Source organism: Macaca nemestrina, chromosome 5, assembly GCF_043159975.1.
Source record: "Macaca nemestrina isolate mMacNem1 chromosome 5, mMacNem.hap1, whole genome shotgun sequence".
Lineage (NCBI taxonomy): Eukaryota > Metazoa > Chordata > Mammalia > Primates > Cercopithecidae > Macaca > Macaca nemestrina.
In genome coordinates, this window is record NC_092129.1 from 181,097,489 (window position 1) to 181,110,711 (window position 13,223).

General features: G+C 51.4%; 2 protein-coding genes across 6 annotated transcripts in view; one reads left to right on the plus strand and one right to left on the minus strand.

The window, feature by feature from the left end:
• The first annotated feature begins 631 nt into the window (after window positions 1-631).
• On the plus strand, window positions 632-4,541 carry LOC105487326 (tubulin beta-2A chain). Its single transcript, XM_071097714.1, has 4 exons — window positions 632-787; window positions 2,054-2,162; window positions 2,471-2,581; window positions 3,282-4,541. The coding sequence occupies exons 1-4, from the start codon at window positions 731-733 to the stop codon at window positions 4,340-4,342; spliced, it is 1,338 nt and encodes a 445-aa protein (XP_070953815.1). The 5' UTR covers window positions 632-730; the 3' UTR covers window positions 4,343-4,541.
• Window positions 4,542-5,003: 462 nt separating this feature from the next.
• LOC105487319 (biphenyl hydrolase like) overlaps window positions 5,004-13,223 on the minus strand; it is a 33,136-nt gene continuing 24,916 nt past the window's right edge. For all 5 annotated transcript variants that reach the window (XM_011750772.2, XM_071097715.1, XM_011750773.2 and 2 more), the window contains one exon: window positions 5,004-5,717. In XM_011750772.2, coding sequence (XP_011749074.2) covers window positions 5,630-5,717 — 88 coding nt within the window. In that variant the 3' untranslated portion in view covers window positions 5,004-5,629. The remainder of the gene's footprint in view (window positions 5,718-13,223) is intronic.

Consider the following 13,223-nt stretch of genomic DNA (forward strand, 5'->3'; position numbering starts at 1 on the left):
CCTTCCCTGTAGGGGCGAAAGGGCGCCCACCCTGCCATCCTGGTATTCCTTTCAGGCAGCTGCCCGTCGGCTCCCCGGGGCTCCACACTCCTCTCCACGCTGCCCACCGCCCCCCAACGGCGTCCTGGCCCCTGCCCAGGATGCGGGAAACCTTTGCTACCCGCTGGAGAGCCCACTGCAAATGGGTCTTCAATTTCCAGTTCCCCACTCCAAAGGGTACTCGACACCTCTCCCCGCCCCTAGGAGGCGAGGACCCTGTTCCCAGGCAGCCCCTCCCCCTGGTTCCGGGGCCCCGGTCTCCAGCCCTCCTTGAGGGTCCAGAGTGGGCGGGGCGGGGTGGGGACTGCGGCGTAAGCGAAGAACCCAGCCCCAGGGGTCGCCCGCGCCCGTGGATCCGGCAGGGGGCTGCGGCGGGGTCCGAGGTCCCGGCACCGCGGTGACCGCGGGACAGCGGGGCCGGCGGCCCACCCCAGACCCAGCGGCAGCCGCAACGGGCCGAGCGCCCCCACACCTCGCACCGCGCCCCGGCTCCCCCTCGCGGTGCCGCAGTCCCAGCCGCACCACCCCCGCGGCCGCAGCCCCGCCCGTCATGACGTCACCGGGCAGGGCGGGTCCCCGGGTATAAAAGACGGAGCTGGGGGGCGGCGGCAGGTCTCTGCGCAGCTAAGCCCGCCTGTCCACGCCGCGCACCGCTCCGAGGGCCAGCGCCACCCGCTCAGCAGCCGGCACCATGCGCGAGATCGTGCACATCCAGGCGGGCCAGTGCGGCAACCAGATCGGCGCCAAGGTGGGTGCGCTGCCGCGGAGGGACCTGGGGTGGGGACCGAGGGTGCGGGCTGGGGCTGGGGCTGGGGCCGGGGCTGGGGCCGGGGCGGGAGGCCGCGGCGACCCCGGGCTAGCTGGGTGGCACATTCCGCGGCGAGGCCGCCGGGCGGGGCCCGGGAGGCTGCATGACCCGCCAGGATGCCCGCAGCGCCGCAGCTGTGTGTGCGTTTAATCCGGGCCCTTTCGATTTCCCTGGGACACAGCCCTTCTGAGGGACGCGGTTGGCATTCCGCTGGGTGTATTTGTCTCGGAAGCTTGGGTCGGGGCTACGGTCACATTTATTGCGCTAGCTTCATATGAATTTAATTTGTGTATTTATCTCTACGGTTTGAATGAAAACATGCACTGTCACTGGACTGACAGATGTAACAGAGGCTTCCCTTTGGGTCGTACAGGCGAGGGTGTTAGATAAATTTCCTTGCTCGGGCACTGTCTTGACATGATCACATACAACGCGATAGTTTTGCTGCCAGACCCCGAGGCGGCAGGTGACTGCGCTGGGTGGGGGCTGCAATTACTGACCTCTGTGTGGGAGGCAGCAGAGGGCCTGGTGCATGAGTGGGGGCGGGAGCCAGTACAAGGACGTGGTCTCTTTGAGAACCGCCATGTTGCCCACCCAGCCTCCCCGCCCCCTCCCTGCCGCAAATTCACAATGGAGCCAGCGCCCTCACCATGGCCAGCTCCTTCCACTGCCGCCCAGGTGCCCTCCCAGGCTTCTGATGCCCTTCGCCCAGTCCCTCCGGTGGTCAGTGCTAGCATTAAACCTGCACTGTTGCAGGGGTGCCTGGGATCTGTGCCAAGAGAGCTTGATCCCTGGAGGCAGACACAGGGTGGGTCCCCCTGTCCTTGGTCCTGCCACGACCCATCAATCATCCCGGATGCAGTGGCATTCAGCCCTGCCTGGGGTGACAGAGCCTCCCTGTACCCCTTCTCGATTTCTCTACCCTCCCCACCCTCTCCCTAGAAGGGCATCTGCTGTGCCCCCTCCTCCTCCAGGGCCCCTCCCAGCCTTTCAGTCTATCGCCATAATATGGCCGATGCTCTGCAGATTTTCAAGCCCCTCAGCAGCGGCTGCTGCAGGAAATAGGGGGTGCAGCTCTTTGCTCTCTGTCTAGCACTTACTGTCTGACCACAAAAGCCCCTGTTCCAAGGACATGGGAGGAGGACAAGGCCATCCTTAGTGACATTCAGGATGCAGAGCTATGGTGTGGTTCTTGTTTCATTTCAGTTTTGGGAGGTCATCAGTGATGAGCATGGGATCGACCCCACAGGCAGTTACCATGGAGACAGTGACTTGCAGCTGGAGAGAATCAACGTGTACTACAATGAGGCTGCTGGTGAGTAGCGGGATGTGTGTGCCCAGGAATCCTTGTTTTCCATGATGTGGGAGATGAAATGTCCTAGGAACATGCACGTGACAAAGGCATGCTTCTTGCATATTCATTTCAAATGCCAACTGCTGGAAAAACACGCTTTATGGTTTCCTAAGAGTCCTGCCTGTTTGCCACAGTTAAGCACGCTCAGGACCCCCTTTTTCTTAAAAGCAGAAAATCTCCTGTTCTCCTTTTGTCTCAGATGCTGGAATTGAATGCTGCTGTGAGTCCATCCCTAAGCACAGGTCTGAGTCAGTTCTCGTTTCCTGCAGGTAATAAATACGTACCTCGGGCCATCCTGGTGGATCTGGAGCCTGGCACCATGGACTCCGTCAGGTCTGGACCCTTCGGCCAGATCTTCAGGCCAGACAACTTCGTGTTTGGTATGTAGTCATGATCACTGGGAACTGGCCAAATGACACCTTCTTCCTAACAGCCCTGCAAAGCACAGTTCTTAGTGTTCAGTGCTGAGGTGACACTGTGTCCAAGGCAGCCCTGAGTCCTGGCCTAGCTCCATGCAGTCCATGGGCGGTCATGGCTCACAGATCAACGCCAGCCTGCAGAGGGCTGCTGCAGCCCTTCCATTGCAGAGCAGCCTCAGACTGGAAGGAAGAAAGAGCAAGGAAAAGCTTCAAGACAGGCTTCATAGGCTATAGGCAACTTCAAAGGACTTCAAAGAGTCAGGGGCCAAAAGCACAGGTTATGACCGGAGCTAGACAGATGCTGAGGCCACCTTCTCTCCTGGTCACACTGCTTTCACCTTGCCTGTTTAATTGTACTTGAGTATAAAGAGAATGCCTGTTAAAAATGTATGTATTTCAGAACCAATTAAGTTTTCTAACCCTATCCTCTTCCTCAGTAAATAGCCTCCGATGAGCTAAACTTACTTCTTAACTTTATTATGATCCCCAGTGTTTTTGAGGTCGCTGACACAGAAAAATATTTCTTCAGGTAAAAGAAGAGTATTCAAAAGAGAAGAATCTGCCAGTCTAAGACCAGTCCTACCTTCTCCTCCATAGTCAAAATCACAGATTTTGAAATTCCTTATGTTTTAGTGTCTAATGTTCACTTTCCCTCTGGCAGGCCAGAGCGGAGCTGGGAATAACTGGGCCAAGGGCCACTACACAGAGGGAGCCGAGCTGGTCGACTCGGTCCTGGACGTGGTGAGGAAGGAGTCAGAGAGCTGTGACTGTCTCCAGGGCTTCCAGCTGACCCACTCTCTGGGGGGTGGCACCGGGTCCGGGATGGGCACCCTGCTCATCAGCAAGATCCGGGAAGAGTACCCAGACCGCATCATGAACACCTTCAGCGTCATGCCCTCACCCAAGGTGTCAGACACGGTGGTGGAGCCCTACAACGCCACCCTCTCTGTCCACCAGCTGGTGGAAAACACAGATGAAACCTACTCCATTGATAACGAGGCCCTGTACGACATCTGCTTCCGCACCCTGAAGCTGACCACCCCCACCTACGGGGACCTCAACCACCTGGTGTCGGCCACCATGAGCGGGGTCACCACCTGCCTGCGCTTCCCGGGCCAGCTGAACGCAGACCTGCGCAAGCTGGCGGTGAACATGGTGCCCTTCCCGCGCCTGCACTTCTTCATGCCCGGCTTCGCGCCCCTCACCAGCCGGGGCAGCCAGCAGTACCGCGCGCTCACGGTGCCCGAGCTCACCCAGCAGATGTTCGACTCCAAGAACATGATGGCAGCCTGCGACCCGCGCCACGGCCGCTACCTGACGGTGGCTGCCATCTTCCGGGGCCGCATGTCCATGAAGGAGGTGGACGAGCAGATGCTCAACGTGCAGAACAAGAACAGCAGCTACTTCGTGGAGTGGATCCCCAACAACGTGAAGACGGCCGTGTGCGACATCCCGCCCCGCGGCCTGAAGATGTCGGCCACCTTCATCGGCAACAGCACGGCCATCCAGGAGCTGTTCAAGCGCATCTCGGAGCAGTTCACGGCCATGTTCCGGCGCAAGGCCTTCCTGCACTGGTACACGGGCGAGGGCATGGACGAGATGGAGTTCACCGAGGCCGAGAGCAACATGAACGACCTGGTGTCTGAGTACCAGCAGTACCAGGACGCCACGGCCGACGAACAGGGGGAGTTCGAGGAGGAGGAGGGCGAGGACGAGGCTTAAGAACTTCTGAAATCAATCGTGCATCCTTAGTGAACTTCTATTGTCCTCAAGCATGGTCTTTCTACTTGTAAACTATGGTGCTCAGTTTTGCCTCTGTTAGAAAAATTCACACTGTTGATGTAATGATGTGGAACTTCTCTAAAAATTACAGTATTGTCTGTGAAGGTATCTATACTAATAAAAAAGCATGTGTAGAAAACCTTGTGGTCTCTGTTCTCCCTTCAAGTAATTTTTATTCTTTCTCTAAATGCTTAAGTATAAAGTTTCAAGGTTTAACTTGGTACTGTTTTTATTGTGGTAATCAAAGTTTAATAGCAATGTAGGATTTCTGCTTTAGTATTTTAATTAATAGCATTCCTGCCCTTTTAGTACAGAGCCATGAAAATACGTATTTTGTTCGCCTTTACTGGCCCAAAGTATTCATCTCTCAAAAGTGAACCAGGAGTAAAGAGGGATATGGGGTAAAGCAAACCTGCTTCTATCTGCTGCTGGTCTGGACATCCTATGATCTTAGAATTGAGGACCTCAGGCACGGACTCTCCCTACTTCTCTTTGAATATGATAAACACAAATAAAAACACAAGTGAAGCTTGAACCTCTCAGATAAAAGGTACAGTATAAATTCAAGACGTCTTAAAATCTCCAACATTGACACTACACATTCTCCAGGTAAAATTTATTTGAAAGTAAATTATGGCAGGAATTCACCTGTTAAGACAATGGTATAACCTATCACAACTTCATATTAGAAAATCAGATTTAATTTTCATAGCTATGAAATTTAATTTTCATAACATAGAAGTTAGAGGCTTTATTCCTTTTTTTTTTTTTTTAAAGACAAGATCTTACTCTGTTGCCCAGGTTGGAGTGCAGTGATGCAATCACAGCTCATTGCAGCTTTGAATTGGCTCAAGTGATCCTCCGCCTCAGCTTCCGGAGCAGCTGGGACCACAGGTGTGTGCCACTTCGCCTGGCTAATTCTAAAAAACTTTTTTTTTTGTAGAGCCAGAGTCTCCCTATATTGCACAAGTTGGTCTTGAACTCCTAGGCTCAGGCAATTCTCCCGCCTCAGCCTCCCAAAGTGCTGAGATTATAGCGGTGAGCCACCGTGCCCAGTCTGAAGCTAGAGGCTGGTTTCAGTATGTCATTGTTCTCATCTGGTCAGGATAAGATTGAAGGGAGGGGTAGAAAGTTTCCAAGGCGGAAGGTTTCAAAGGCATCATGGTAACAGGCAGCAACACGATGAAGCCCCACGCGAAGGAGCCACCGAGACTCCAGTGCGCACTCTCACTGCAGGAAGCCTTCTGCTAACCTGTTGAAATCATTTGCAAAACGCAAATGCAGGTTGTGTTTGCCTTCTGGCATCAAATGCAGCCTAAAAACAGGAAGAAAAAACGCTTTGCGTCAATGGCACACCATGTAAGAACAAACCCCTCACTCTCCCCAACACTTCACAAACATCTAAAGTGAAAAATTGCCACATTTTCCCCATGAGCACTATCGAGGAGAAAATGGAACCCATCAGCCTTCTAAGAATACAGACAGAAACGTGAAACTTGGAGTTTATGACGACCCCTGAGGCTGACTGTAAGGCGACGACTTAACAGTAGCAGACACATATTATATTTGGAATTGAATCACGTAACAAATGGTTTGACCAGAAAAAGACTGAGAGTTGGGGAGGTGATTTGGTGGTTACTCTAGAAAAATCCATTTTAATGAAGTTGATTTTAAGAGAGGTTGGTAAGATGATAAAAAGAAGAAATGTCCAGAATGCACTGGGTTGGGGCAGGTGAGTTTCTTGGGCTGTCAATGTAGCGGGCAAGTGCAAAGCAGAATGCACAGCCGCCCTCAGCCTGCTGCTCAACGTTCCAAATCACCCTTCCATTTTTGGATTACTGAACAAATCCATCTACATACAAGCCGCCAGACAAATGGCTGTGAGGGTGGTGAGCCCACGCCAGCAGGCCTGTGCTCCAGGAGCCGCTGCTGCAGCTGTCACGGCTCAGCGCTGTGGCAAACACACTGTCCTCGTAAGGCTTCTTCCTTTCAACAGGATTGTGATAAAATGGGACAGGTTTACAGTTTCCTGAATAAATGCAGCCTTCTCTTTGTTCTATATTTGACTTATTAGCTACAAAAGTATAGAAACAGTAAAAGTGTTAAAGGTTCTAGGATGAAAGCCTAAGTTCAAGCCACTTTGTCTACAATGATAACTAGACATTAAAAGGACAATATTGGGGCAGAATGCGTTACCATGTTGCCGAATTTTTTGACTTTCAATACTTGGGGACTGACAGCTCAGAACCTCAGCAGGCTCCAGGGAGGGACTGTGGGGCAGGGAGCTGTCCTTGGAAGATGCTGGGCCTCTTCCAACTCAGCCACCACATTGTGGGTGGGAATGGGGTACCAAGAGAATCAACTTGAAAGGAAGACATATTGTTGGGACCTTTCCAAGGGCCTTGGAAAATTAGTAATGCTATTACTAACAACCAGAACATTCTAAATTCAAATTTAACACTATTCAGAAAAGAAGGATGAGTTGCACCTACCCCAAAGATAGGATCCCAGTTGCCTACACAAGGAACAGGGTTTGCAGGGACACTCAAGGCCTTTGTTTTCAGGAAACAGGAAAGAACCAATTGCCAAGGATGCTGAGAGGTCACAGAAGGTCACGTATAGGCTAAATTGCATCCCGTAATCTGCACTAAGCTGGATTGGGAGGCAGGGAATCCCCAGCCTGCCACACGTGAAGTCTTCCTCTGTAGACAGCCCAGCCCATCTGGCTACGATTTGTTGGTTTCCCATAAGGAAGGAAGGAGACCCTCGCTGTGAATCCTTTCTTTTTAGCTGTTCAGCACTGTCTGCACTCTTCCTAATCTCTAGATCTTGGGGAAATAAAAATTAGGTTCCCTTCATTAAACTGTGGGAGACCTGCTCTGAATGCTGGATGGATGAATGGACGGATGCACAGATAGACAGAAGAGAGTATGAAGACAACTGTTCTCCTTGATATCTTTTGAGGGTCATTTCAAGCTCCTTCGCAGCCCTTGCCTCCCTTAGGTCTGACCCAGGTTTCGCTGCACGGAAACTCTACTGTGTTCCTCTTTGGGAACAGGACCACAAGAGACCATCATGAATATCAGCTGTCAAGGCAAGGCAGGAGCTCTGTAGCTGCCCTAGATTCTCCCCAAGTAACAAAAGGATGTAATCACATGCTTTGTGGAGAGTGCTTTTCAAACAATAACATTCTCCAGAAAAATGAGTACGAAACCCCCCACTGCTACACACATGGCCGAGTGGGACATGAAGGGGCTTCAGAGGATGAACACGAGTTCCTCTGCCCGGGCAGGTTCCTCATTGCATGTTGCACCTTCAGAAACAAGACATGATTCCAGATATTTTGAGGAACTAGAAACTAACCCCAAGATAAATGTATGGGTCACTTTACCTCTGTCGATACAGCTCTTTTAAGTCAAAATGGCATAGGTGAGATGCTGGCCTCGTGACGCTACCTTTCCTGCCCCGCCTGGAGCCCTTTTCATCTTTAGCTGAACTTTCTTTTTTTTTTTTTTTTTTTTGAGACGGAGTCTGGCTCTGTCACCCAGGCTGGAGTGCAGTGGCCGGATCTCAGCTCACTGCAAGCTCCGCCTCCCGGGTTTGCGCCATTCTCCTGCCTCAGCCTCCCGAGTAGCTGGGACTACAGGCGCCCGCCACCTCGCCTGGCTATTTTTTTTTATTTTTTAGTAGAGACGGGGTTTCACCGTGTTAGCCAGGATGGTCTCGATCTCCTGACCTCGTGATCCGCCCATCTCGGCCTCCCAAAGTGCTGGGATTACAGGCTTGAGCCACCGCGCCCGGCCATTTAGCTGAACTTTCACCTGTAACTCAGGGAGTTAGACAGTAACAAGGCCACAAGTAATGCGCTGTGGCGTGTCTTCACCTTGGATCAATGTAACAAAACTTGATCTATGAATCCATAAAGTTGTCAGTAAGTCTGTAATCCGTAGAGTGCCAGTATTTCACACTTTTGTTTTAACTGGAACCCAAAGCAGGCCGCTGGATCTTTGCACAGCATATCTTCCAGTGTGAAACTGGGCAGCAACATGGATATCACTTCTTCAGGCATTCCTTCTGACACCATCCAAACCTGGTTGCCAGTAGCCCCTTTTTATTCAGAAACTAAATATTGTCCTTTTTCATTCTGCTTCTTCTAGAAAGCACCATCTAAGAAAAAGGTACTAGACCAGGCACGGTGGCTCACGCCTGTAGTACCAGCACTTTGGGAGGCCGAGGTGGGTGGATTACTTGAGGTTAGGAGTTCAAGACCAGCCTGGTCAACATGGTGAAACTCCATCTCTACTAAAAATACAAAAATTAGCCAGGCATGGTGGTGCATGCCTATAATCCCAGCTACTTGGGAGGCTGAGGCAGGAGAATTACTTGAACCCAGTAGGCAGAGGTTGCAGTGAGCCAAGATCCTACCACTGCACTCCAGCCTGGGCAACAGAGCAAGGCTCTATCTCACAACAAACAAACAAACAAACAAAAAGGTAATGGTGGGCAAACCACAAGCTCCTTGCTGCTGCTGAAGCTGGGGGCTGCCTGGCTGGACAGGCTCTCCTCTAGTTAGGGCTGACCAGGCATTTGGGGATGGTGGAGGCAACAGCTCACCGAGAGCTCCTTTTCTCAAATGCAACCATCTCTCAAGCAGTAGACACAAGCATTAGATGCAAAACTGCCCCGGAGGCTACTTTCTGGGCAGTGTGTCGGCTTAAAGTGGGCTGCTAGAGGACCCTCGGGCTGCTGGGTTGGTGCTTTTAAGTGGTGTGTGGAGGACAAAGCCTTTCCAAGTCTGCTGTGACTGTGGGGACCTAGTCAGGCCCTGGACTGCAGGAAAGCTTTCTTCCTCTGACAGTTGGATGTAAACTGGAGGCATCATCGCGGGAGGAAAACACTGGCTTTATGGGGCCAGGACATGTTTTGTCTAACCAGCACAGAGTCCGAACTGACAGGCTACATCCATCTCCCTGAGTCACAATTCCTCATCTGGAAAATGCGGACAGTAACAGAATCTACCCCGCAGAATCATTCTGAGGATGAAATGAGATAGTAGATTCAACGTATGCAGCATAGGGTCTGTGGGTACGTGGTAAGCTTAACAAATGTCTGCTGTTATTTTATTAGTGTATTTGTATTGCACTTTACAATGTGCAGAATTCCTTAAGGTGTTAACCTGTGCGGCACATTAAACAATGACTGACTCAGGGGAGCACAATTAATCTACATTTGTTGGCTAACACAACACCTCCAACTGCAGGCTTCTTCTCTTAAGAGTGGTTTTAATATAATCTTAGGTAAGATTTGTCTGGAAAGGTTCAGACCACACTGTTTGAAATATTAATACAAAGGACTCAACTTGATAAGCACTGGCTAATTCTGTGTGCAGTAAATCCTGTCATGAGCCCACAAGCAGTGTCCGGAGCTGACGGTTTTCCCTTCCACCTGAGCAGCAGCTGGGAGGAGCTGAAAGCAGCACGTGGGAAGAGCAGGGCTGGGATGCCAGTGGCGGGGAACTGTCACCTGGGGCAGTAGCAGAGGAGCGGGCGAACCACTGCGTCCAGGCTGGAGGCAGTACAGAGCGGAAGCTGCAGCCCTGCCTGCCGGCAGCGTCTACCTCCCCACCAGCACCTGGCTTCACTTTTCTATGGAGCTGAAAATGAACCATTGTCACTGGTGTGAATCTTTTCCACCTAAGCCAATTCATTTCACTCCACCAAGCGGTAAGGCTCCCACTGGCCGGCCTGGGAGGACTAGGGCCATCTTACCGCCGGCGGCCAGACCCGAACAGCCAAGGAAGCTGCAGAAAGAGGTACTTCCTTCCGTTCTGTGGTTCACACAGAGGACAGGGACTGGCCACTGCACAGACATCCCAGCACACCCTGACGCCTCGCTGCCAGCACACCCTGTGTGCACCCAACACAAGGCCCAGACCTTTGTAGAGATGGCATCTCTCAGCCCTTCACCCTGTGACTGTACACTTTGTGTCAACTTGACTGGGCTACAGGGTGCCCAGATATTTGGTCAAACATTATTTCTGAGTGTGTTCATGAGGGTGTTTCTGGATGGGTTAGCATTTGAATCCATTGACTGAGTAAAGCAGAGGTCCTCCCCAGTGTGGTGGGTCTCCTCCAATCTGCGGAAAGCCTGAGTAGAACAAGAAGGCTGAGAACAGGGAATTCCTCCCACCTGGTGGCCTTCAATCTGCGATGCTGGCTTTTTCCTACCTTTGGACTCAGGCTGAAACATTAGCTCTTCCTGGGTCTCAAGCCTCCTGGCTTTCACACTAGAACCACACCATCACCTCTCCTGGCTGTCAGGCCTTCAGACTTAGACTGGTACCACACCTTTGGCTCTCCTGGGTCTCCAGCTGGCCAACTCACTCTGCAGACCTTGGGACTTGTCAGCTTTCATACTCCATGAACCAATTCCCTGTAATGAATCTCTTTCTTTCTACCTATATATACATACACACATATATGTATTGTTGGTTCTATTTCTTTGGAGAACCCAAATATGCCCATATACCTACACTAATAATGGTGTTGTCTTAGCTATTCAGGAGACTGTAATGAGCCGTGACCACACCACTGCACTCCAGCCTGGATGCCTGGATGACAGTGCAAGACCTGTCTCTTAAAAAAAAAAAGAGAAGGCCAGGTGCAGTGGCTCACACCTGTAATCCCAGCAATTTGGGAGGCCGAGGCGGGCGGATCACAAGGTCAGGAGATCGAGACCATCCTGGCTAACACAGTGAAACCCCGTCTCTGCTAAAAATACAAAAAATTAGCTGGGTGTGGTGGCGGCGCCTGCAGTTCCAGCTACTCGGGAGGCTGAGGCAGGAGAATGGCATGAACCCGGGAGGCGGAGCTTGCAGTGAGCCGAGATCGCGCCACTGCACTCCAGCCTGGGTGACAGAGTGAGACTCTGTCTCAAAAAAAAAAAAAAAGAAGAAGAAAAAAGGTATGAATAAGGAGCCACATGACCTCAGATAGGTGAGCGAGCAACTGGAGGGGCAGGCAGAGGCAAGGAAGCCTCACCGAGGAGCTGCCTGAGTCCTGGCCTAAGGGGTGAGCACACACCCAGGCAGGCAGAGGCAGGGCTGAGGGGTGAAGAGTGGCTGCAGGCGAGAGGCAAGGGGCTCATCATTTGCAGCCAAGTCTGACACCTAGAACCAGGCATCTGGTTCCTGAGATCCGAGCACCTCCTCAGAAGCACTGTGATGGGCTGAACTGTACCCCTCATATTGATATGCTTAGATCCTGACTCCTAGCATCTCAGAGTGTGACCTCCTTTGGGTAGGCCCGCCACCACGCCCAGCTAATTTTTTGTATTTTTAGCAGAGACAGGGTTTCACCGTGTTAGCCAGGATGGTCTCGATCTCCTGACCTTGTGATCCGCCCGCCTTGGCCTCCCAAAGTGCTGGGATTACAGGTGTGAGCCACTGTGCCTGGCCTTCTTTTTTTTTTTTTTAAGAGACAGGTCTTGCGCTGGTTCATGGGTGTTTAAAGAGGTAACTAATTTGAAATGAAGTCATATGAATAGGTCCTAATCTATTACGACTGCTGTACTTATAAGAGAAAATCTGGACACAGGAGGCAGAACGGCAAAGCCTGCTGTCACCGCTGTCGTTTGAGCAGCTCTCACTGTGTGTTTCGTATCTCAGACTTCGGCGTAAGAGCTTGTTAGAGGAAGGGCTTCAATCGACTAAAAACACATGTTAAAACCACTGAGCTTGAGTGATCTCTAAGGCCTCTTTGCTTAAAATAAAAATAAGCGATTCTTATTTTTCTTCTACCACAAAGAGAGGAGAGAAAGAGAAAATTAACATAAGCTGGAGGCAGACCTGCTGAGCAACTCCCCCTTTGTTCAGCCTCCTTCTGAGGCAAGAAAGGCAGTTTGCTGTTTGCTTTACACATAATCTGTATTTCTTGGTAAAAATCTGGGAAGGGATGTCTGTGCCTTTAAGTGTTTTTTTTTTTTTGAGACAGGGTTTCGGCTCTTGTTGCCCAGGCTGGAGTGCAGTGGCGTGATCTTGGCTCGCTGCAACCTCTGCCTCCCAGGTTCAAGTGATTCTCTGCCTCAGCATCTTGAGTAGCTGGGATTATGGGTGCCCACCACATCTGGCTAATTTTTGTATTTCTAGTAGAGACGAGGTTTCACCATGATGGCCAGGCTGGTCTTGAACTCCTGACCTCAGGTGATCTGCCCACCTCGGCCTCCCAGAGTCCTGGGATTACAGGTGTGAGCCACCGCGCCTGGCCTGTGCCTTTAAGTTTAATTAAAAGTGTACCTGGCAGCCGGGCATGGTGGCTTGTACCTGTAATCCCAGCACTTTGGGAGGTGAGAGGATGGCTTGAACCCAGGAGTTCTGAGGCTGCAGTGAGGTATGATCCCACCACTGTACCCTAGCCTGGGTGACAGAGTGAGACCCTATGTCAAAAAAACAAAAGTACCTCGCAAGGCAATGAAATATCCAGTTCACTGGAAGCTTGCTACACCAAGTTGTTTCCCTGCTGTCAGATGGCTGTCAGATGTGCACACAACACAGTCGGGTTTTGGTACTCAGGGAATCTGCCTTCGTTTTGTGGATACCAAAATAAACCAACCACATTCTAGGTAGGCTCATGCCCAACATAAAGGGCTCTTACAGCAGAGGAAGGTAATAAGTAGAAAATACAAGCCAGTTTTCTTCTCGGCTCACTGCAAGCTCTGCCTCCTGGGTTCACGTCATTCTCCTGCCTCAGCCTCCTGAGTAGCTGGGACCACAGGCGCCTGCCACCACCATGCCCGGGTAATTTTTTGTATTTTTAGTAGAAAC

Excerpts from the sequence above, each read along its gene's own strand:
- LOC105487326 (XM_071097714.1), top strand. The coding sequence starts at position 731 with ATGCGCGAGATCGTGCACATCCAGGCGGGCCAGTGCGGCAACCAGATC. Across the intron at positions 788-2,053 it reads GCAACCAGATCGGCGCCAAG|TTTTGGGAGGTCATCAGTGA; the intron begins GTGGGTGCGCTG and ends GTTTCATTTCAG. Across the intron at positions 2,582-3,281 it reads GCCAGACAACTTCGTGTTTG|GCCAGAGCGGAGCTGGGAAT; the intron begins GTATGTAGTCAT and ends TCCCTCTGGCAG.